Source organism: Equus przewalskii, chromosome 21 (genome assembly GCF_037783145.1).
Source record: "Equus przewalskii isolate Varuska chromosome 21, EquPr2, whole genome shotgun sequence".
NCBI classification, from domain to species: domain Eukaryota; kingdom Metazoa; phylum Chordata; class Mammalia; order Perissodactyla; family Equidae; genus Equus; species Equus przewalskii.
In genome coordinates this window covers 26,079,090-26,101,282 of record NC_091851.1, presented here as the reverse complement: position 1 = coordinate 26,101,282, position 22,193 = coordinate 26,079,090, and the positions used below count along the sequence as shown (strand labels likewise).

The following is a 22,193-nucleotide window of genomic DNA, read 5'->3' as shown; positions in this document are numbered from 1 at the left end:
TGAGGAAGATTATCCCTGAGCTAACATCTGCTGCCAATCCTCCCCTTTATGCTGAGGAAGACTGGCCCTAAGCTAACATCCGTGCCCATCTTCCTCTCCTTTATATGTGGGATGCCTGCCACAGCATGGCTTGCCAAGCAGTACCATGTCTGCACCCAGGACCCGAACCGGTAAACCCCGGGCCGCCGAAGCAGAACGTGTGCACTTAACTGCTGCGCCACTGGGCCAGCCCCTGCTGGCTCTTTTCAACCATTGCGTGGCCTATACAATGGTTTCTAAGAATTCAAATAAGGTGCCAACGTATACCATTGGGAGAATGCATATAAAAATTCATATTCCTGGCTCCTTTGGAAAACCAGAATATCTAGTGATCCTCGACCTGCATCCCTACAGGGCAACAACCAGCTGCAGTTAAAGAGCTAAACAGTGTCTACCCTCTTTAGACAGGGCATGTGCCCTCCAGTTCACCACAGTCTCCACCTCCCACCCCCGACCCCAGCCTATGCTCTCCCACACATCAATAGAAGATTTCAGCTGTCATTTATCATTGCACGTGTGCTGTTTTCTTATAACAGAGTTATAGAGGAAAACTCAGTTTACCAATTTACATCATCTCCTCGGCAACTGAAGATACCCGAGTTTGCAGAGCTTGTACTAGACAGTATGGAAAGTGCATCAGGTAGGAAGAGTAGCGGCACCAACGAAGGCCTAATGGCACCAACACCCTAGGCTGCCTCTTCCTAGCCTATGAGCCAGGCTAATACAGTCTTCCGTCACACTCCAAACATCCTCCTTTTCTGCCCTTCCTTTCCACCAAGGCTGTCAACCAACTCACCACGGCTCTATGAGATGCTGGCTCAATCTCTCTCTGCTAGTTGGAGGCACAAACCTGCTGGGAAACAGTTCTTACTGCCCACACTACCTACAAGAATAGCTCGAAGTGGCTTCAAGGGACCTGAGGAGGCTTTTCTCTCCTAAAACTGTGAGGGGTGGGCTAGGCTTTTGCACACAGTGAGAGGCTCTGAAGCCCCAAGGCTCCCTTACCATCCTTTGAATCCCTACCCTCAAAATATTAGGTTGAACCATATGAAATTGCCAATATTTGCCCATTTTTTTACCTATAAAAATGATAATTTCATGTAGTTCAACCTAATGTCTCTATAAGCAGCCCTGCCACAGTTTCTAGAATTCTCATATTAAATCCTCTTTTAGGATATGGCTGCTGTTAACATATAAACATTATTTGGGGAGGCAATATTAGTAACACTTCGGTTAAGAAATAGAATTATATTAGAATTATATGATTATTTTACTATAGCAGATAATTAAAAATTTTTAGAGCTATAGAAATTTAGTCCAACCCTCTCATTTTACAGATAAGGAAACCGAGGCCTATATAGATGAAATAACTTCATCTTGTTCATATTTTATTTATATGCTCCACTTACCTCGAAAAATGATTTGAAATTGTAGCAAATATACCATACTAATGTAAGATGTTACTAATAGGGGAACTGGGTGCAGGATGTATGGGAACTCTCTGCAGTACTATGAAATTTTTCTATAAATCTGAAACTGTTCTAAAAAACAAAATTTATTTTAAAATGATTTGAAGTGTTTTATGACTAAAACCCCCCAAAAATCCTCATAAAACTTAAATTCACTAAAACAAGAATAAAAAGAGGGAGGGAATAGAGAAAAATTACATCAGGAATCTTTATGAAATTCGGATTTAGCTCTGGGCTTCCTAAAGACAGAGTTCAGCACTCTTTTATTAACACACTGTCAGACCAGCCAGAAAATAAACTAGCAGAGCTCCAAAAGAAAGGCAGGTTTCAAGGTCCCTCAGAAAAGGAAAAGGTCAGTAGTTGGCCAGTGTTAACAGATTGGATTGCATTCAAATGAGAGAATGGATGTCAGTGTGCTTTGTAAATTATAAACCACCGAATAGATGTTATATCATTATTGCAAGAAAAGGAAAAATATTTGCTTCTTTTATACATTAATTTATCCCATAAACACTCATGAATTCCAGCTCAGTATCAGGCAGTCAGCCACAGCAATACAGAAATGAACAAGACCAACTTCCTACTTTTGCTAGGAACCAGACTAAGAAGCGCAATAACTTCTGAACCTAGAGTGGAAAGTGACAGAAGAGTGATATAAATTATCCAGTGAGCCTTCCCTCATCCAAAACACTACAAAAGGAGTATTTAAAAAAAGTTTAAAATAGAAGTAACACCATCTAAACTTCGAGTAGAACTGTAAAAGCTGCAAGGAGTAAGATGTACATTGGTATTATTAAATAGAATTTGTCACAACGCAAAAAAGGAAAAACACGAGGGCCAAATATTTTATTTCCTGAGCAAAGAAACTATATATATTTGCCTGCAGAGACAATTTGTTTCTTAAAAATTAGCATGCAGCTCCTTACATAAATCTCATGGGTGGAGCCTCTCTCTGTTCTCCTTCCACCTCTCTGGCCTCTCCCTTCAGTCTCCTTTGCTGGCTCCTCCTCATCTCTCCAACATTTAAAGGTTAGAGGTACCAGAGCTCAGGCTTCAGACTTCTTAATCTGCATTCATTTCCTAGGTAATCTCATGCAGTTTACGGCTTAAAATAGACCTATCTGCCCATGACTCCCAGTGTTACATCTCCAGCCCAAACTTCCCTCTGGAAGTTCACACTCCTATATACACCAATTCCAAACGTCTATTTAACGTCTCCACACAGATGTCTAACAGGCATCTCAAAGTAAGCTTGTCCAAAAGTGAACTCCTGCTCTTCCAATCTTCCCCGTTTCAGTAAACAGCAATTCTATCCTGGTTGCTCAAGCCAAAAGCCTTATAGTTATCCTTACTCCACTCTCCCACATGCTATAACCAATCCATCAGAAAACCCTGCCGGCTCTACCAGATCCTATCTCTTTTTGATCCCTCACCACCACCATCCTGAGCTAAGGCACTCACTATTGCCTGGGGTGGTGGCTTTAAGGTGTGTCCACAAATTTTCTTTGATACTCCTCCCTTCAAGAGGTGGAGCCTAATTCTTTCCCCCTGAGTGTGAGCTGGAATAAAGTTTACAAAGCTGAATAAAGTAGAAATGACTTCCAAGACAAGGTCATAAAAGGCACTATGGCTTCTGTCTGTCTGTCTCTTTCCCCCTTTCTCGGACGTGTCCTGAGGACAATCAGGCAGCCCTGTGAAGAGGCCCAGTGGTAAGGAAATATCTTGGGAACAGATCAGCCATGAGCTTGACTGACTACAATCTCCTGAGAGACCCTATACCAGAAACACCCAGCAAACTGGCTCATGGATTTCTGACCCACAACTGTATAAGACAATAAGTAATTGTTGTTTCAAGCTGCTAAATTTGGAGGTAATTTCTTGCACAGCAATAGATAACTAATACACCTGGATTACTGCAAAAGCTTCCTAGACCACAGGATGCTTCCAAAATCTGTTTTTCCTCAACAAAGTAGTCAGAATAATCCTTTTAAAACAATGACAGGGGCCGGACCAGTGGCGCAGCGGTTAAGTTCACATGTTCCGCTTCTCAGCAGCCCGGGCTTCGCCAGTTTGGATCCCGGGTGCGGACATGGCACCACTTGGCAAAAGCCATGCTGTGGTAGGCGTCCCATGTACAAAGTAGAGGAAGATGGGCATGGATGTTAGCTCAGGGCCAGTCTTCCTCAGCAAAAAGAGTAGTTAGCTCAGGGCTAATCTTCCTCAAAAAAAATAAATAAATAAAAATAAAACAATGACAGACTATGCCACTCAGAACTCTCCAATGTAATGTTTTTTCTCCGAGAAAAAACCAAAATCATTATAATGGCCTACAGGGTCCTAATTATTCCATCCCAGCCTCCAACTGTTTTAATTCCTTTTCTTACTCCTCTCCCCTTTGCTCACACCCCTCCAGCCACACAGCCCTCCTTGCTGTAATGCTTGAAACACACCAAGCCACACACTCATCTCAGGCCTTCTTCCTCCAGTTACTTCATGATTTGCTCCTTTACCTCCTTCAGATCTCTGTTCAAATGTCACTTTCTCAGTAAGTTGTTCCCTAGCCACCCAATATAAAATACCTCCACCTTTTCACACACACTGGTATTTCTATTTACCTTACCATGCTTTATCTGTCTCTATCTGGTTATTATGTGTAACATACCAGTCAGAATGTAAATTTCCCAAGTGCAAGAATATTGTTTTATTGACTGCTATATTACTAGCTCCTAAAACAGTGCTTGGGATATAGCAGGAAGTCATTAAGTATTTGACTGACTGACCGACCGAATGAATATAAGAACTTTAGGTAACATGATCCATATCACCAATGGTCTTGCAAAATGCTGATAGTTCTATAACCTTCTGAAAGGTAAAAAATAGATCATGTAGTGTGTAGCACTTTACTCTGCCACAACAATTATTTGTAATCTTCATAAAAAACCCTTTGAGATAAGACTGTTGTCCTCCTTTTAGAGACAAGAAAACTGAGGCTCAAAAAATGGAAGGGATATAACTGGTCAGTGGCAGAGCAAAGATTGAACCCCAATCTGTTTCCAAACTCTGTGCCCTCTCTATTACATTAAGCTGCCTCCTAAATCATGAAATATGAAATCACAGCTCTGTGAGGGACACTTCCTAAAAGGTGTGAAATGATGAGGTCTAGGTCTCCAGCTCTCTGATGGAAAAGGAGCAAAGAAAGGTAGAGTGAATGAAGGAATAGAGGGCTAGCAGCAGGGTGTAGCCTCTGTTCTGTCATGAACTCACTCTATATATTTGGGAACATCAATACTCCTTTCTAAGCCTTCTCAGTAAAATGTGCATCATAATTGCGGCCTCCCTAATTATGGGCTAAGCTAAAGACCCAATTCAACAGACATTTACCAAACCCAAAGGCAATCTAGTGAAATTACCACCTGCTCTGGGGACCAACAGCCTAGAAATCGTTTCCAGTTCCATTCACTTATTAACTGTGGGCTCTTAGGAAAACTGATCTATGAGTGCTTTGGTTTCTTCATGCATAAAATGTGAAGATCTAGAACCCACCTCACGGAATCGCCATGAGGATTAAATGGGTCTTTACATGCAATGCACTTTATCACTATTCAGTAAATATTAGCTACTATTATTATCATCATGTGCTAGATGTTGGGATATAAGAGATGAAAAAGGCAAGGCATAAAGCCCCAACAAGCGCACGGGTGTAAAAAGAGGAGCAGGAAAAGTAACTCGGTGCTATGAATGCAAAAACCGAGCAGCGAGATTAACTGCGCCCGCAGAAAGTGGTTGGGAAAGGTTTCCGAGCAAGTGATTGAGTTGGGTCCCGAAGAATGAGAGCTCCGGCGTGGGGCGGCCGGTGGGACCGGGCTTTCGGACAGATCACGTGCAATGTCCCAAGGGCAGAGGAAGCCGTAAACGCCGGGAGCCGGGAGCGAGACGGGCAGGAGAGCGCAGCGCCTTGTCTTGACAACCAGGGGCTGTTGGCTGTCGGATACGAGGGTCAGGAAGATCCCTTTCTGCGCGGACTGGAGCCCAGAACGGTGGCGGCAGGACGGGTCCCAGCCCCTCTCTGGGCCTCGGGTTCCTCCCGGCGAACGGGAGGCCGCTGCCCAAACAGGATTCCCTAAGGCGCCCTCGGCGGGCCTGTCTCTGGGCCTCGGACCGTTAACCCGGGCACCTCCCGCCTGCCCTCGAGGCCCCACCTCACCGCGCTCGCCTCCCGCGGACTCTCAGCGTGCTCCTCAGCGCCAGAGCAGCTCTAGCCGCCGCGAAGGCCCGGCCGGGGGCGGGAGCCCACCCCCCGGCTGGGCCCAGAGCCCGCCCCCCAACTCCCGCCCTTTCGGAGGACCCCGCCCCGCCGGGTCCGCGCCTATAGGAGGGCTGCGACGCTCCGGGACCTCCCGCCATGTTGAGTACTGGCAGCCAGTTTACTTGACTGGCCCAGAAGGAAAGGGGGATTATACTAAAAGATGTAAAATTCCCTCGCCAGAAATGGGGACAGCCACAGTCGCTGGATTCGGGCAACGGAAGTTCTGATAATAGAAAGAAAACCGCCGCAATCATCCCCCTTTTGGCTTCGGGGTTACACACTGCGCATGTGTTTGGTCACCTGGTTCTAAGTGCGCCTGCGCACTGCTCGGTCTGCAAAACAGAGTACAATTAACAGCTGCGTGAAGAGTGAGGGAACCGGGGACTGGGCAGCGATGGGCAGGGCGGACGGTTCCAGAGTTTTCTCACCCTTAGACCCCGAAGCTCCAAGGAGCCACAGGCGACGCAGCACTCACAGCATAGTTACTTAATGTCATTTTCCCCTACATGCGTTTGCACAGGGTGTTCTCTTTGCCTCAATGCCCTATATCTAGCCGGAGAACAGCAGTTTGTCTAATTTTCTGCGTAAACCTGACTTCTGCTGGAGAACTTTCTTCTGTCTATGATCCAGGCATTATTCCCATAGCGTTTTGTGCATAAATTATCAATGCACTTTCTTAGACTTGTAAATTGTATTTACCTGCCTCTCAGAAGGCACTCAGTAGTTCTAAATTTTTGGTTAGGATTATAAAAACAAAAACTGGGGTACTTCTTAAAATGCAGACTCTCGGATTCTGCCCCTAGAAAGTCAGTAAACCACGGTGGAGCCAGGGAATCTGCATTTCAGCAAATACCCTAGGTGATTCTGATGCAGCAGAAACGCACTTTGAGAAGCGCTGCATAAGATCGTCCATCTCTAGCACCCAGCACAAGGCCTGGTACAAAATAGGTTCTTGGTAAGTACTGAGTAAATAGATGGATGGATGAATGGATAGCTGGAGTGAAATAGGCGATCCACAGCCAAAGGGAACCTGGGAAGGGAACGCTCCAATAAGAGCTACATTGTATCTTTTCTCCTATAAGAACTACAAAAGAAAGTTCTTAGTTACTTTGAGAAAAAGAGGAAGTAAGTGAAGGGAAAACCAGAGAAGGGAGAACACTGGTTCTGAAAGATCCTAAACACTGGACAGAGAAAAAGATGTAAATAATCAGTGGTGTGGGAACAGGGAAATACTCTCACAATGGGTACTGTGCGAGAATGTTCACTACAACAATATATGGAGTGGAGAGAAACAACCTGAATGTTATACACATCAACCTCTTTTCTGCCTCAGGGCCTTTGCACATATTTTGCCCTCTACATAGACCAATTTGCCCCCAGCTGTTGGCTTAGCTGATGTTTTCCTTTCCTTCAGGTCTCACCTTAAATGACACTTCCCCAGCTAGGTCTTCCCTAACTCTGCTATCTAAAATAATATTCTATCATTTTCTATCACAGTACTCTGCTTCTTTCATAGTACTTCCCACTTTCTGTTTGTTTGTTGACCTATTATCTTTCTCCCCCTCTGAAGTTTAAGCTTCATGATGATAGGAGACTATGTCTGACTTATTCCTAGCATTTAGCACAGAGTCTGACACATGGTAGGTGCTGAATAAGCATCCACTGAATGAATGAATCAAGTCAGCCTCAGTGTTACAAAGGTGAATGACATAAAATTTGTCAGCAAACTACACAATACATTTTAAGACTGTGAGAAGTAAACGTAAGTTTCGGACTACCAAGACATACCAATAAACGGTAAATGGAGTAGAAAGGGATTAAAACCAAACAGTAATCTTTGATCTTTATAAAGAGGGATTCATTCATTCCCGTATTCATTTTTTTTATTCACTCAGGAAACGTTTATTGAACATCTATTATGTACACATATTGAATAATAATACAGTATATTAATAGCAAGTTGGAAATTGAATTAAAACATAACAAAGTAGTACAACTGGGTGTTTTGTCTCGGCCAGAGCAGAAAGTGGAGTTAGCTGATGTGTGAAAGTGGGTAATGTTCCCCCCTACAGGTTCTCTAGGCTCTGAGAGTACATCAGCATTCAATCATCCTACAAGTGCCAGGAACACTGGGGACAAACAAACAGGTGTTCATACACATTGCTTGAATTCCTTGGGGCTTAAGAGCCTTATGGGAAAAGACTTACTCCAGACACAGTTAGAATCTGGCCCTGTTCAAACATGTCTGATAAACCAGAGTGGGGAGAAGGCCTCAAAGGAGGCTGGATTGGAGGGAGAGATAATGGATCAGCTGAAAGAAAAACAACCCTGGTCCCCTCCTGATGAACTGGGCTTCTTCCTTTATGTCCTAAACTCCACCTCTGGGAACATGCTTTACATCCTAACCCTCTCCCAGGGCTATAGTATGGATCCTGCATCCCAGTCTTGCTCATTTTTTATAGCTCTCCCTCCTGCTCCATGCCAAGAGGCTGTCTGGACTGACTGACTGTCTTTCTTTTTTAAATTGTATATGTGAAATTTCAAAGTAAGGTGCTAATATATATATATATTTTTTTCTAATAGCCTAAAATCTATTTTAAAGTTTTAAAATCCCTTATCTATGGAGTCAAGAGGGTAGAAGATAGAGAATTTGTGAGGAGCTATTTCTGGCTGTGATTCCCCACCCTTCCTAGGGAGGATTGCCTGGGAAATCTAGCTACAAGAGACAAGCCTGCTAACTGTTTTGGTGGCAGACCCAGGAGAGTGCTGCTATGCTGGGGTTGGCCTGCTCTCCAGGGCTGTTGTCAGGGAATGTTTTCTGTAGGCCAGATGTGGGCTAAGTAGGAAAGAGAGCCTGCACAAGCCTGTCCTGCGTCCTTTTCAGTAGGGCCTCTTAGATGGGTAAAGGGACCCCAAAAGTAAGAAGACAAATAACCGTTGGTAATAAACGTGTCTTTGCTAAGGGAAGTGCAGGAGGGGAGCCCACCAGAGAACCCCTGAAGAGCCTATAAGACCACCAATGATGCTTTGATAATGGACAGGAACGGCTATAAACACCTTCCAGACCCAGAAAACACAAAGCCAGCTACAATACTTAGTTCAAAGAAGACTTTCCCCCCTTTTACCATCTTCCTCTCCATGTCAACACCTTGAGTGACTGAACTGAGCTGAGGGCCACAGAGGGGAAAAATTGAGAAAAAACCGCCCCTACTCCCCTCTTTCTCACTGCAAGCTAATAGTCTGAAGCAGAGCTGAGGGCACCCAAACGATACAGTCTCTTGTAGTACATCGTGAACAACTTGCTGCTGTCCATCTGAGTTCATTCCTTCATCATTAAACCAATATTGATCACCTACTATGTGCCAAATCCTGAGCTAGACACTGTGAGAGACCCAAAGAACAGTAACACAGGGACCCCTTGCAGAGCCTCAGTTCACAGACTCACGCAGGATGCAGGTGAGTAAACAAGTTTCAAACACATAGAGTGAGGCAAATTCTACAAAGAGGGAGTGGCTGGCTTCATAGAGGCAGTGACATTATAACCTGACTGTGAAGGATAAATCTGCTGAGCAGACAAAGGCAGGAAGGGCATTCCAAGCAGAGTGTGTGCAAAGCACAGGGGTGTGCAAGAGCTTGGGATGTTTGGGGAATGCTGGGAATTTCCTCTGGGCACTCCTCTTGCTGATTCTACCCCTTGGGTGGGTTGTATGAATCTCCTTGGATTGGATAATTAGGTGATAACACAATCCCCTCCATCGGCTGGATTTTTTCCCCTAGCCCCGACCCTGCCTCAGTGAGCAGGTGTCATTCCATTCCTAGCCCCTTCCCACTGACCAACCAACCAGCTCACCCAAGCTAGACATTTCTTGAAGTGAGTGGCATCTTTTCACCACTGTTCGGGGCTTGGGCAATAAAGACTGTTCAGTGACAGCTCCCGTAGGACCAGATCCTCTTTTTCCTCAAAAAATGAGCCGTTAATTATGTTCTAACCTGAGAATTCATCTGCTGCCTCACACAGCAACTAAATTGTAAGATTATGGACAGGAACCAGGCAGAGGAACATGGCAGAAAGAACTCTGGGCTTGGAGGCCTGGATTTGAACTCATCTGGGTTTGAACCCCTGGCTCTGCCTTGTGTCCTTGAGCAACTCACTCCCCTCTCTGAGCCTTAAATTCCTCAGCTGCAAAATGGGGATAATAATACTTATCTACTAGGGTTCTTATATGCAAAGCGGGAGATAAAATCAGAGGAAGGGAGGGAGGAGGGGAAGGAGTCCATCAGGAATCTGAGGTTTCTGAACTCAAGAATGACAGTAAGGTTTCCAGGTCCCTAACTATTAACAGTGGTTACCTCTAGGGAGAGAGATTAGGGAGCAATAAGAAGGGGACTTCTCTTTTAATTTTATAAACTTTGGTATTGTTTGAATTTTATTTACAATAAACATGATTTCATTTTGTAGTTAAAATATATTAAGCACAGGGCCGGTTTGGTGGCGCAGCAGTTAAGTTCACATGTTCTGCTTTTCGGCAGCCTGGGGGTCTCCGGTTCAGATCCCGGGTGTAGACATGACACTGCTTGGCAAAAGCCATCCTGTGGTAGGCGTCCCACGTATAAAGTAGAGGAAGATGGGCATGGATGTTAGCTCAGGGCCAGTCTTCCTCAGCAAAAAGAGGAGGATTGGCAGTAGTTAGCTCAGGGCTAAGCTTCCTCAAAAAAAAAAAAGGTATTAAGTACAGAAACCATCCTCCCACAAAAAGTTTTTTAAAAGCTTGTGTGCATAGAAATTCATCCAGGAGACTGATAAGAGTGATTGCTTCTGGAAAGGACTGGAAAATCTGGGGTCTGAGGTGGGAGGGAGACTTTTCCTGTGTATTCTTTTGTACTGTTCGAATTTTTTTCATCATGAATTTGTGTTACTTTTCTTTCTAATATGTACTACTTTTTAAAATAGTTTTAATATCATTTTAAAAATAAATAAATAAGTATATATTTTTCTTGCTGAGGAAGATTTGCCCTGAGCTAACATCTGTGCCAATCTTCCTCTATTTTGTAGGTGGGTCGCCACCACAGCATGGCCACCAATGAGTGGTGTAGGTCTGGGCCCGGGAACTGAACCAGGACCGCCGAACTGTAGCATGCCAAACTTAAGCACTCGGCCACAGGGCCAGCCCCAAGAAAGAGTATTTTAAATAAAGAATAAAAGTAAAAGGGGCTGGCCCCTTGGCCGAGTGGTTAAGTTTGCGCACTCTGCATCAGCGGCCCAGGGTTTCACTGGTTCAAATCCTGGGCATGGACGTGGCACCACTCATCAGGCCACGCTGAGGTGGCATCTCACGTACCACAACTAGAAGGACCCACAACTAAAATATATACCACTATGTACTGGGGGACTTTGGGGAGAAAAAGGAAAAATAAAATCTTAAAAAAAGAATAAAAGTTAAAAATATGTAATTATTTTGTGTATGCCCCATACCCACAACAGACAGAAACACACTTACACCCATACACAGTTTCCACATTGTGGTGTTTGCAGTCCAGTAGGATGGATCGACCTAGATCCACGCTCACACACGGTGCAGTTCCCGAGGAGCTCAGCTGGGGGAGCCTTTGAGAGCTCACTGGAGGAGAGCCTGGAGCAGCAGCTGCTCCTGGGGAGTTTAAACGCCGCAAAACAGAACGATCGCTGGGGGAGAGTTAGGTGGCTCTGCTCTGGTCAGGCTCTCTGGATGGGCATGGCCCAGGCCCCACAGGTTAGGAGTACAGAGGGAGGGTCAGGGACTCTGGGCCCGTCTCCTGGCTAACGCCTAACCTGCAGGGTGATACCGAGAAAGGTCAGTTCTCCCTCGCTGTGGGAAGAGCACTGATTTCAGAGTCAGGTGTCCAGATTGAGTCCTACCTCTGTCATTTCTAGCTATGTAATCTTGTGCCAGTCACTTCACTTCTCTGAGATTCAATTTTCTCAGTTGTGAAACAGGGACCACGTTAGCAACTGAATCTTTGTTTTTTTTAACTATGATTTATGGAGCACCTTCTATATGCTGGTCACTGAAAGAAAGCTGCTTTATATCTAAAAATACATTTATTCTGATAACCAGTCTGTGAAGCAGATATTTTTATCCTCATTTTATGGATGAAGAAACAGGTTCAGAGAAGTGACATTTTCTTTCTTTTTTTTTTTTTAAGATGGGCACCTGAGCTACCAATTGTTGCCAATCTTTTTTTTTTCCTGCTTTTTCTCCCCAAATCCCCGGTACATAGTTGTATATTTTAGCTGTGGGTCCTTCTAGTTGTGGCATGTGGGACGCTGCCTCAGCATGGCCTAACGAGCCGTGCCATGTCCGCATCCAGGATGCGAACTGGTGAAACCCTGGGCTACCAAAGCAGAGCATGTGAACTTAACCACTCGGCCACGGGGCTGGCCCCAATATTTTCTAAATGTAAAAAAAAGCAAACATTTATGTAGTGCTTACTATGCGTGAGACACTATTCTAAGAACTTTACTCACAGCAACTTAACTAATAACAACTCTATGAGGTAGATATATTGTTATTATCCTCATTTTATACATGAGGAAACTGAGGTACAGAGAGATTAAATAATTAGGCTGAGATTACACAGCTGATGAATCGGGGAGCCAGGATTTGAAGGCAGGTAGCCCAGCTCTTAATCATTATGTTACAAAGCAGACAACTCTCCTGCTTCAAAGCCTCCATTGGGTTTCCCACTGCACTAAAAGTAAAATCCAACTTCCTTTCTCTGGCTTGCAAAGCCATACTCCATGTGGTGGTGGCATGATCTGACCTCATTTTCTATCACTCCCCACCTTGCTCACTATACTTCAGCCGCACCAACTTCTCATGGCTCCTCAGATGTGCCAAGCACATTCCTGCCTCAGGACCTTTGCATTCCCTGTTTCCTCCACCTGGAATGATCGTCCCCCAAACATTTGTATGGCTCATTCCCTCACTACATCTGGCTCTCTGCTCAAACGTCACCCGCTCAAAGAGGCATTCCTGTCTAAAATAGACATCCCTTTGACCCTGCTTAATTTTTCTTCACAGCATTTAGAATTCTCTGAAATTAAGCATTTGTTTGCTTGTTTGTCTATCTCTTCCACCAGAATGTGAGCAAGACTTGGTTGTTTTGTGCACGCCAGATATCCAGTGCTCAGGCCCAGGACCTATCACAGCGTAGACCCAATATACAGTTGCTGGATAATTATGTTCATAAATGAATGAATACCTAAGGTCACCCAACTTGTTAGTGGCAGAGCCAGGATGCAAACCAAGTTGTCTGATCCTGGAGCCTCTGCTGTTAGCCACTGTGCTGTGCTGGACTGACTCCAGGAGATCTCGGGAGGTTCATAGAGCACAATGGATGTGAAACCACTTTGAAAATCGCTAAGTATTTGAAAAAAGCAAAGGATTATTATTATTATTATTCAGTTCACTGTTTGCTCATCTGTGAAATGGGGATAATAATACTCTGACCTGCCAACTTTATGAGGATGTTTTGTGGGGTGCCAATGAAATAATTGATGGGGAAACGTGTATAAGAGTTAAAGGCTCTACACAGTAGAAGGGACCATAAAGATTATTCCCATGCCAGTGGCTTCCCAAGGCTCCCATCTTCGACATCAAGTTTGATGTTAATATTGCTGACAGGAGAGGAGGAGGTAGGGGGACATGGGGGACCGAGGGACTCTGTATCCCAATAATTAAACATGTTGGGACTGAAGCACTGCCAGCAGCAGCATCTGGTTGCAATTACCAGAGGGGACCGAAGTGATTAGTCACCTTTATAGTGAGAGCCAGGCTAGTCCCCTGGGCTCCTCCCTGGAGAGGGCCTTCTAAGCAAGCTCAAAGTCCCCTTTCCCTGCTCCCACCCCACTTCTGGAGCTCCCTGGTCCTCAAACAATAGCCCCTGCTCTGAGACTCCTCCAGGTCCCCAAGTCCCAGCCCACCGATGAGACCTTGACTGAAAGCCAAGAATACTGTGCTTGCCCCCACCACCCTTTCGCTTCTTGTGTTCCGAGAGGCCAGGTTAGGATTCTTTGGTATAAAATGTCTCAAAGCAGGAATTAGGCTTAAAAAGTAACTTAACCTTTCCGAACTTCGATCTCTTCATCTGCAAAATGGGGGCACTAAGAGTACCTTCAACATAGGATTATTGTGAAGATAAATAAGATAAAAATGCAGTGGGATACAAAGGCCAGAGTCTAGTTTACTAGAGTAAATGTTCAATAAAAGTGTAGCTATTAATATTTTCCAGGCGCTAGGCTAATCACTTTTTATGATTCATTTCATTGACTCCCCATAAAAACCCTGTGAGGTGGGTACTGTCGTGATCCCTGTTCAGAGTTTCAGAGAGATTTAGAGGCTTCCAAAGATCACACGATGCACTGAACCACGTAGCAGAACTAGGATTTTTCTCTGTTTGTCTCCAGAGCCCTTGCTCTTTATCAAACCACGTGCAGGGGCATCTTGGTTGTTTGATTCATCCATCTCTTCATTTATTCACTCACCTGAGCTTACAAAGTGCCCAATAAGTGGCAAGATAGAATCTCCCCCTCTAAGGAGCTCAGAGTCCAGCAGGGAAGGCCTGATATGTCCACAAGTAACTGCACCTTAGAGTAGAAAATGATGGCTTTTGTATATAAGGGCCAATTAGAGATTCATTCATCCATACAACACACACTGAGACTCAGCTATATGCTGGGCCCTGTGCCCAGCACTGGGAATAATTGAAAGACAAATATGGTATAGTCTAGTCATAATCTAATGGTGGAGACAGATAAGTAAATAAATTATTACAGTTATAAGGAATTAAGTCATGGTTTTTGAAAACATGAAAAAAAGTGCACAGAGTGGAAGAAATGAACAGGGCTGCAGAACGGGGCAAAGGCAGAAATGAATAGTCTTTGAGCTGCCAAAGTGGAAAGGGGCTCAGAAAATGTATGACGGCACGTCAGGGGTGTGTGTTTTCCGGTGGATGAGGGAGGCTCCATGGTGGAGGGGGCACATGAGGTGGCACTTTTCAGTGGGGAGGTTTTAGAGTGAGGGAGGGTTGAAACAGAGATCCTGGAGGCCCAGAAGCCGGTTATAATGGAATTGTAGAAGGGCAGGCCGTGAGGAGAATTGAGACAGTGAGGCAGTGGGGATGGAGAGGAGGGAGGAAGGCCAGAGATGACTGTTAAAGTGGGACAGGCCAAAACGGAAGCCAAGTGTTGTGAATCTGGGCAACTGGAGGGATAGTAATGAATTCAGCTCTTCCTTAAAGCTCTGCACAGAAGTGCCTGGTGGTGCATTGGTCCTTCGAGATGGGGAGCTGGAGCTCTACTGGGTTTTCTGACCTAGGAGCCCCAGATCAAGCTTGAAATGGGCAAATTATGCAGCTGTGCTCTGAAGATCAGCGAGGCTCTGGGAGCATCACTAAGAAAAGGCTAGTTGGGCACCTGGACACCCCAGCTGTGTTTCATCTTCTTTCATGCATCAAACACTTACTGAGCTTCTGCTCTATGCCAGGTTGTGCTGGGAAACCAATCTGGTGAACTTAGAGTACAAACAGCTCTCTGTTAGGTAGGTTCAGAGAATCTCAGATTAAGAAAGAAGACTATCTGACTACTGCTTCTACCGTGGCTGTACTCCTTACAGTGTGACAAGCGTTGTAGCAAAATGTACAAGAAGGAGTAATTGGCTCTATCTGAGGATCAGGGAAGGCTTCCCGAAGGAGGTGAATTTTCAGCTTAAGTTCTCTGGATAAGGAGGACTTCTCCAGTAGTGGGAGTAAAAGGAGGGTGTTGCAGGTGAAGAGAACAGCTTTCTCCCCTGAGTCCAGATGGAAATCAGACTTCTTCCAGAGCTACCAGAAAAGCATCATGTGGGAAATCATTTTTCCAATTTCCTGCAGGGGCCGCTGCTACCCCAGGCTCGGGCTGCCACCTCTGCACTCAGCCAGTCCTTTTCCAACAAAACTGAGTCTGTCTTAGCTGGGGTGGTAGTGAGGTACACTCTGGACCTGCCTCCATCCAAGGAGTGGGCTCAGGGGTAGCAATGTCCCCCAAAGCCTGAAGAAATCATCTGAGCCCAGTCAATGGCATTTGGGGGGAGGGGAGTAGGGGGTACTGATATTTTTCTGTCTCTGGGTCACCACAAGTTTATTAAAATAAAAGAAACTGTGGGTAAATGCTGCCATCTGTGCTGCCCCCCCAACAACAAATCAGGCCCCAGACTAGACACAGGGGTTGAAACTGCTTTAAAAACACCCCAAGGACTTAACTGAAAACCCACACTCCCCATGCTTCGGGGGCTTAAGATCCTTGAGCTCATTCCTCAGCATCTTTCCTCAGGAAGGAGGGGTGGGCTGTCCCGTGAGGTGGAGGTGAAGACCCCTGAGTCGGCTCCATGGACTGAGAGGCCCCCTAAGCCTGGAGTCCCGCCGCGGGGCTCTGTGCCAAGAGCCCCCGTGAGCCACGGCCTCGAAAGGGCAGCGGTGATTTTTTTCACATAAATATATCGCACTTAAATGAGTTTAGACAGCATGACATCAGAGAGTAATTAAATTGGTTTGGGTTGGAATTCCGTTTTCAATTCCTGAGTTCAGGTTTGTAAAAGATTTTTCTGAGCACCTGCAGGCGTGTGTGTGTGTGTGTGTGTGTGTGCGTGTGTAAGTATTTTCACTGGAAAGGATTCAAAACTTAAAAAAAAAAAACTGGAGCACACAGGCAGCATTACGCCATTCTTCCTTCTTGGAAAAATCCCTCAGCCTTATACAAGCCTCCTTCAAGCCCTCAGTCAGTTGTGCAGGAGAAAGGGGGCGGTCGGCTTTCTCCTTTCAAGAACGAGTTATTTTCAGCTGCTGACTGGAGACGGTGCACGTCTGGATACGAGAGCATTTCCACTATGGGACTGGATACAAACACACGCCCGGCAGACTTAAAGAGTCTCAGACTGAGGAGAAAGCCTTTCCTTCTGCTGCTACTGCTGCTGCTGCTGCTGCTGCTTTTGAGGGTCCACTCCTTTCATGGTTTTTCCTGCCAAACCAGAGGCACCTTCGCTGCTGCCGCCGTTCTCTTTGGTGTCACTCAGCGGCTGGCCAGAGGATGAGACTCCCCAAACTCCTCACTTTCTTGCTTTGGCACCTGGCTTGGCTGGACCTGGAATTCATCTGCACTGTGTTGGGTGCCCCTGACTTGGGCCAGAGACCCCAAGGGGCTAGGCCAGGATTGGCCAAAGCAGAAGCCAAGGAGAGGCCCCCTCTGGCCCGGAACATCTTCAGGCCAGGGGGTCACAGCTATGGTGGAGGAGCCACCAGTGCCAGGGCAAAGGGGGGCACCGGGCAGACAGGAGGGCCTACACAGCCCAAGAAGGATGAACCCAAAAAGCTGCCCCCCAGACCGGGTGGCTCTGAACCCAAACCAGGACACCCTCCCCAGACAAGGCAGGCTGCAACAAGGACTGTGACCCCAAAAGGACAGCTTCCTGGGGGTAAGGCACCCCCAAAGGCAGGATCTGTCCCCAGCCCCTTCCTGCTGAAGAAGGCCAGAGAGCCTGGGCCCCCTCGAGAGCCCAAGGAGCCGTTCCGCCCGCCCCCCATCACGCCCCATGAGTACATGCTCTCGCTGTACAAGACGCTGTCCGATGCTGACAGAAAGGGAGGCAACAGCAGCGTGAAGTTGGAGGCTGGCCTGGCCAACACCATCACCAGCTTTATTGACAAAGGGCAAGGTGAGGGGGTGGGGTGGCAGGGGCACGGCTCAGAGGGAGGGGCATCTGCATGTATGGAGGGGCCTTTCAGAGCCCTGACACTGCACTTGTGGGAGATGTGTGTGCATCTGGCCTGGGGTGGTATCTGGGACTTATCTCATACATACCAGGTCCCAGGCTGCTGGCGTGTCAGAGCTGAAGGGCACCTGGGAATCGCCAAGTCCAATTCCTGCAACGTGCAGAGGGGCTTACTGAAGCCTGGAGAGGAGACAAGACCTGCCAGTTGGTGGCAGAGTTGGGGATCAGACTCTTGATTACCAGGCCAGGTTCTGTTCCTATGAGAGTTGGCCAAACTTTCCAGGCTCCAGGGGTTTGTACTTTTTCTCAGATGGCAGAGAGAGAAATGAATTTCTCACCAGTGTACCCATGGTTCTACAACTTTGCCTTCAGACGAGGGGGCAGAGGAGGCAGGATAGGTGAAGATAGTAATTGAGGCATCTTGGAATCATGGAACACGACATTTAGACACACGGAGAAGGGGAGCAGACCTGGGGTCAAACTCACAATGTGACCTTGGGAAAGTCTCTTCTCCCTCTGGGGTCTCAATTTTCTCATCTGTACAACTCTGTGGGGGTTCGACTGGGTGATTTCTGAGAGCCCCTCAAATACGGAAGCTTTATGTTCTGTCATAAAACAGATCATTTTTATCATTAACCCAGGAGAATATCTGCTCCCCTCACTTCTCCCTCTGCCCACCTAACATTCTTGTCTTGAGTTTTTCTCTCCACTTGCTATGTGATCTTAGCAAGTTTCTTCCCCTCTCCTGGCCTCAGTTTCTCCATAGGTGTGAGGAGGGAAGTGGATCACTGATGGCTAGGGTTTCTTGCAGCTCCTATGCTCTGGTTCTTTGAGTCTTAGAACTTTGGCTGGCAGGGTGGGGGAGGGGTCAGAGAGTGGGAGAGCCTCCTCATTAGAGCTGGCCTGTGGGGGATGACAGAGGGTGGGGGAGGCACAGAGGCAGCAGGTCTGGCTGAGGTGGGGGAGGTGGCCTGGCTGCCTGCCCAGCTGGGGAACGCTGTGACCCCTTGGGGGCTCATAAAATAAGTCCTTGTGCCCCCCAGCACTAAGGGAGCTTGCAGAGGGGGAGGCAGAAGGGGAGACTGGGAGTTTAAAGGCCTAATTAGTCACCTTCTAGAGCAATATATGAATGCTTCCCAATGGCAAATTGGTATTTAGGAAGGAGCGCATGCTGACTTGGACATACTACTGAGCTTCTCATGCACACACACAACCTTATATTTATACATATATGCTGAATCACATACATACACGTGTGGTGCGCACACACCTTCTTACCTATGTACGGATTCTTCTAACATATATACACACGTATACATGCACATCCTTCAAATATTCACACAAGACCAATCATACATGCACATAACATGTCACAAAAAACATGTATTACATTTCATACTCACATAGGAGCCCAATCGTACGCATATGCACACACTCACACACACACACCCAGCAGAGTTAGACACATGCACAAAAATATCATTAGACTGGGAAGCCAGGGAATTGGATTTTAGATCAGATTTATCATTAACTCGCTGTGTGACCTTAGGCACATCACTCCTCTGTGCCTCATCTGTATAACAAGAACACTAAGGTCTTCTATAAGGTATAATGGAAGCAGCTCAGGATTGGGTATAAAAAGCTCTAGGCTGGAGTTCCAACTCTGCTTTATCCTAGCTGAGTGAGTTTGAGCAAGTCACCTAACTTCTCTGAGCCTCTGGAAAAACAGGGGTAATTATATTACCGACCCCACCTATCTCACCAATGAGAGATAGTATTAGATAACAGATGGGAGAGGGATAGGTAGCAAGCAGTTCTAAAGCTGATGGATCTCTGATACGAGCATCATTGACACAAATACCCAGAATCACTCAAATCACCCACAGCCACATTTACAGATAACAACCCTACTTGGTTGGCTGTGTAGGAAGCTCCCTTATTTTGAAAAAGACTCTCAGTGGTTTGGGTCTTGGCATCTGTCAGAGTGGGGAGGAGGTTAGAGAAAGATCTCTTGAAGGGGAGAGAGCTGTGGCTTTCCCCTGAGGCCTTGAGGTGACTGGCCCCCTTGGTGAGGTTGCAGGGAATGACTTCTGGGTGTTCTCTCTAGATGACCGAGGTCCTGTGGTCAGGAAGCAGAGGTACGTGTTTGACATTAGTGCCCTGGAGAAGGATGGGCTGCTAGGGGCCGAGCTACGGATCTTACGGAAGAAGTCCTCGGACACAGCCAAGCCTGGGGCCCCCAGCAGCAGGCGGGCTGCCCAGCTGAAGTTGTCCAGCTGCCCCAGCGGCCGGCAGCCGGCAGCCTTGCTGGATGTGCGCTCCGTGCCAGGCCTGGACGGATCTGGCTGGGAGGTGTTCGACATCTGGAAGCTCTTCCGAAACTTTAAGAACTCGGCCCAGCTGTGCCTGGAGCTGGAGGCCTGGGAACGGGGCCGGGCCGTGGACCTCCGTGGCCTGGGCTTCGACCGGACTGCCCGGCAGGTCCACGAGAAGGCCCTGTTCCTGGTGTTTGGCCGTACCAAGAAACGGGACCTGTTCTTTAATGAGATTAAGGCCCGCTCCGGCCAGGATGATAAGACCGTGTATGAGTACCTGTTCAGCCAGCGGCGAAAACGGCGGGCCCCGCTGGCCACGCGCCAGGGCAAGCGGCCCACCAAGAACCCCAAGGCCCGCTGCAGTCGGAAGGCACTGCATGTCAACTTCAAGGACATGGGCTGGGATGACTGGATCATCGCACCCCTTGAGTATGAGGCCTTCCATTGTGAGGGGCTATGTGAGTTCCCCTTGCGTTCCCACCTGGAGCCCACGAACCATGCAGTCATCCAGACCCTAATGAACTCCATGGACCCTGAGTCCACACCACCCACCTGCTGTGTGCCCACTCGACTGAGTCCCATCAGCATCCTCTTCATTGACTCTGCCAACAACGTGGTCTATAAGCAGTATGAGGACATGGTGGTGGAGTCTTGTGGCTGCAGGTAGCAGCACTGGCCTTCTGTCTTCCTGAGTGGGATATCCCCAGGATGCTGGTCACAAGAGCCCCTCCTTGCACTCCTGGGATACCAGAGGAGTCAGAAAGATGCAGCCAGGAGCATCTACACAGCCTGCATGAAAGGGGATTCCAACAGCCTTGCTCACTCTCTGAGTCGGACTTGGACTAAAGGTCCCTTTCTATCCACAAGTCCCCCTGTCTGAGGATTTCTGCCCTTCTGCTATGCTCACTGGCAGGGACAGGCCCAGGGAGACAGACTCTGAATGGGACTGAGATCTAGGAGACAGTGTTTTCCAATGAGGCTCATCCCACGACCTCTCCTTACCTGGGCCTCCTTGACCTCTGGACTCTTCAGGGAGGGCTCCTCTTGGGAGAGCCACTGGTGTCACCTCCTCCTTGAATCACCTTTGTGCCTGGTGACTTCCTGCCCCTGGGGCAGATGAAATGCCAATTGGGCAAGGGTGGGAAAGAGGGGGAGAGGGCTTGGGCAGGGGTTAGGAGTATGAGGCTGTTAGAATGTTAGATTAAAATGTACATTGATGAGATAAAAAGCAAAACTGTGCCTAAAATTGTGGCAAATTTCTTTTTACTCCAGGGGACCCAGTGACCCCTCAAAGAATGATTGACCTAAGGAGGGGAGATGGATTGCCTCATGTATAAACCTGGTTTCCAAGGCCTGGTCCCCACTCCCAGTCCTGGAAACTGAAGCAGATCGGGACAGAGAATACAGGCTGAGCAGGGTCAGTGTTAACTTCTAATCCCACTCCTGTTCCTTCCAAAGGCCCGTTTATCTGGAGCTCCATCTGCTCTGTTGGGGCCTGGCAACAGAGTTAGGTTTTCTTTTTGACAATCCTTAGTCAAGCTTGTTGCCTCTGAAATGGATCTCTAAATGGGAGGGAAATTGGGGATTTTATTTCCTCTAAAATCAACCCCACTTTATTCATCAGTGTCTGCACAGTATCTGCCCTGCCAGCCCTCCGCCCTCTCTTCCCCACCACATACTCACAGAATCAACTGGCCACCATCCAAAGGGCCTTCTACCTCTTTGCTGGGGAACCTGACTGCCAAGAATCTCAGGATTTCTTCCTCCCCTATTGGGGCATCTCCTTTTTACCACTGACCACTGTTCCTGGCATGACCCTGCTTCCCTACAGCTCAGCACCTTCACTACTCCTCACTGCTCACCCATCACCTCCTACCCTCTCACCCCTAGTTCCAGAAACAGAGTTGGAGCGCCCCCCCGCCCCCACACATTATACATTATGTAAATACGTAATTACACATTAGGTAAGTAACTTCAGACAGACCAATGCCAGACACATCCTAACAGTGTTTCCTGCCTGGGGCCCACTTCCCTTTCTCTGCTAGAATCTTTGGGGAGGCATGAAGCAAGAACTCTTGGGAGGGGAACACAGCCCTCTGGTAGGGAAATTTGGGCACCTGAGTCCTTGTCTCAAGGGCTCAGGCCCAGGTTCTGCCTGGATGAAGAGAGGGAGGACCAGGAGAAGGGAGTCTAGCCCTCTGCTTCCTACCCAGGGGGCCTCAAAATTTTCCCCACCTCTCTCCAGCTGGGTCTTTGATTCCCAGGGCTCCCAGCCAAAGCT

General features: G+C 47.2%; 2 protein-coding genes across 13 annotated transcripts in view; one reads left to right on the top strand and one right to left on the bottom strand.

The window, feature by feature from the left end:
- The window catches only part of CEP250 (centrosomal protein 250), a 43,155-nt gene extending 37,269 nt beyond the window's left edge, over nucleotides 1–5,886 (bottom strand). For 2 of the 12 annotated variants that reach the window (XM_070589152.1, XM_070589148.1), the window contains exon 1: nucleotides 5,708–5,886. The gene's annotated coding sequence lies outside the window, so the exon portion shown is untranslated. Of the gene's footprint in view, nucleotides 1–5,051 lie in introns of all 12 variants that reach the window. The other 10 variants (XM_070589151.1, XM_070589145.1, XM_070589146.1 and 7 more) reach the window with 6 other exon arrangements.
- Nucleotides 5,887–16,594: 10,708 nt separating this feature from the next.
- GDF5 (growth differentiation factor 5) lies at nucleotides 16,595–21,158 on the top strand. Its single transcript, XM_008525470.2, has 2 exons — nucleotides 16,595–17,540; nucleotides 19,705–21,158. The coding sequence occupies exons 1-2, from the start codon at nucleotides 16,916–16,918 to the stop codon at nucleotides 20,577–20,579; spliced, it is 1,500 nt and encodes a 499-aa protein (XP_008523692.2). The 5' UTR covers nucleotides 16,595–16,915; the 3' UTR covers nucleotides 20,580–21,158.
- The last annotated feature ends 1,035 nt before the right edge of the window (nucleotides 21,159–22,193 follow it).